The following is a 1950-nucleotide window of genomic DNA, read 5'->3' as shown; positions in this document are numbered from 1 at the left end:
GTCCAACACTAGGTCAGTAGACCAATGACATAAAAATCCAAACCCAAACGAGCAAGACGCAGATCCTGCCAGGACAAAATCACAGACAGACAGTCAGGTGTACGGATCCAAGGGAGACAACGGCCAAAACAAACAGGCAGATGAACTCGACCCAAAATACTCAGGCACTTGCAAAGTTCGATCGCCAGTCGCGTAAGTAGAAGACAAGAAGGATTAAATTTGTTAAGATGTATCAAAGAATATAAAGAAAGATACAAAGATGCCAGTGAGTAGCAGCAGCAAGTCGCGTGAGCTTCACTTTTATTTTTGCTCAATAAAGCTATTTTGCTTTCTCATTGTATTTTCTTGAGCTGTGCTAAACATAATATAAATATAATTTCACACCTGTCTCAGAAGCAATATTCATGAAATATGTGAAAGAAAAAAATATCTGGGAAACAAAAAATGATGCATGAAGATTAAAAGTCTTGTTTTGATATTTAAAGTGTCACTAACAGGTCTGCTACCATCAGGCTGTGATCTGCACATCTGATCATGAAGAGACAGTTTTAAAGAAACTGCAGTGAAGAGAGAGGATGATTATTTATTAGAACAATCTCCCCTTTAAGAAGTGAATTAAAGCTTCTGTTTTTATGCAACAGACATTTTATTAACTGAGTGAAACAAACCAGACAAGTGTAACAGTGTGTGGCTCCCTCTAGTGGATGTTGTGGAGTATTCTGTTGTCTTTGCTCCAAAGGTTTTTGTACAGAGTTTTGCTGTTTCCTGTCACTGTGGGCTGCAGAGCACAGTAGTACACAGCAGAGTCAGACAGCTGAAGCTTCTGGATCTTCAGAGGAACTGACTTTTCTGTTTTGTTGATTTTAGCATCAAATCTGTCGTTGTTGAACTCTTCAGCCTTAACTGTTGATGTTGACAAACATTTCAGCATATAATTTGGGTAACTATTTACTTCTTGTTTGTACCAGAACAAATATGGACTGGAGTCACTGGTCTCATATTTGCAGTCAAGTGTAACTGTGTCTCCTTCAGCAGCAATGACATCTCCTTGTTCCTGGATCACTTTGTCTTCTCCTTTACACTCTGAGGAAGAACAGAACATGCAGAGGAAGAGATGGATCAATAAACAGGATTAAAAACTCACCATTAATCAGACTCACACATTTATTTAAGCAGAGGAAACATGTTGATGTTTGTATCTCACCAAAGAAAAGAGCAGCAAGAATAATCCACAGCCAATGTTCCATCTGTACAACAAGGTTTAAATCAACAGGAGAAACTAGCTGATGTTCAACATTCAGTCTGAGAATTGTTCTCTTCACAGCAGCACTTATTATTGACACAATGGTTGAACACAGTGCAGAAGGAGAGCCCCGCCTACTGCTGAGCTTCTCAAAGTGTGGGGCCCGCCCCCTAGGGGGGGCACAGAGCCATTGCAGGGGGGGAGGGGCGGTATGAAAACGGAAAAAAAAACAAAACGCTTGGACACTGCTAGCACGGGGCGCCCACACAAACGCAAAGCAGGAGATGAAGCATCGCTGAATATGTTTCCAAACCAACTTCATTCAAAGCCAAAGAAAATATGATGAAGCAAATCTGCCCTTTGGTTTCACCTGCACAGGTGCTGAGGTAGGTCTCCCTGCAGGATTGGTTTTCCCTTCATCGGGAGCAGCGCTGGGCTGTTTAAATCATGGACAAACAGGATCCCACATTCTTGATTTTTAGTTCACAAACACTTGTTGCAATGACTAACTGCTCCTGACATGTTGGAGATGTTTGCTCTTTATACAGTAAAGTTACAGCAGGATACAAATAACATCAGGCTGATCCTGCCACGATTTGTTCCCCCTGTCACAGACAAACAGGATCCCACAGCTGTTTATGTTTTTGAACACATTTTGCATTTTTTGAAAAGTGTATTGAGATCAATGTTGAATATTATTATACAGG

General features: G+C 40.9%; 1 gene segment (V, D, J or C); it reads right to left on the bottom strand.

The window, feature by feature from the left end:
• Positions 1 to 369: 369 nt before the first annotated feature.
• Positions 370 to 1376, bottom strand: LOC120715499. The segment is given in 2 exon segments: positions 370 to 1083; positions 1205 to 1376. Coding segments are annotated over 2 exon segments (429 nt in total).
• Positions 1377 to 1950: the final 574 nt, after the last annotated feature.

This window comes from Simochromis diagramma, unplaced genomic scaffold (assembly GCF_900408965.1).
Source record: "Simochromis diagramma unplaced genomic scaffold, fSimDia1.1 OVJJ01000443.1, whole genome shotgun sequence".
Lineage (NCBI taxonomy): Eukaryota > Metazoa > Chordata > Actinopteri > Cichliformes > Cichlidae > Simochromis > Simochromis diagramma.
Note: the sequence above shows the minus strand (reverse complement) of the source record. Positions and strands in the feature narration are given on the sequence as shown.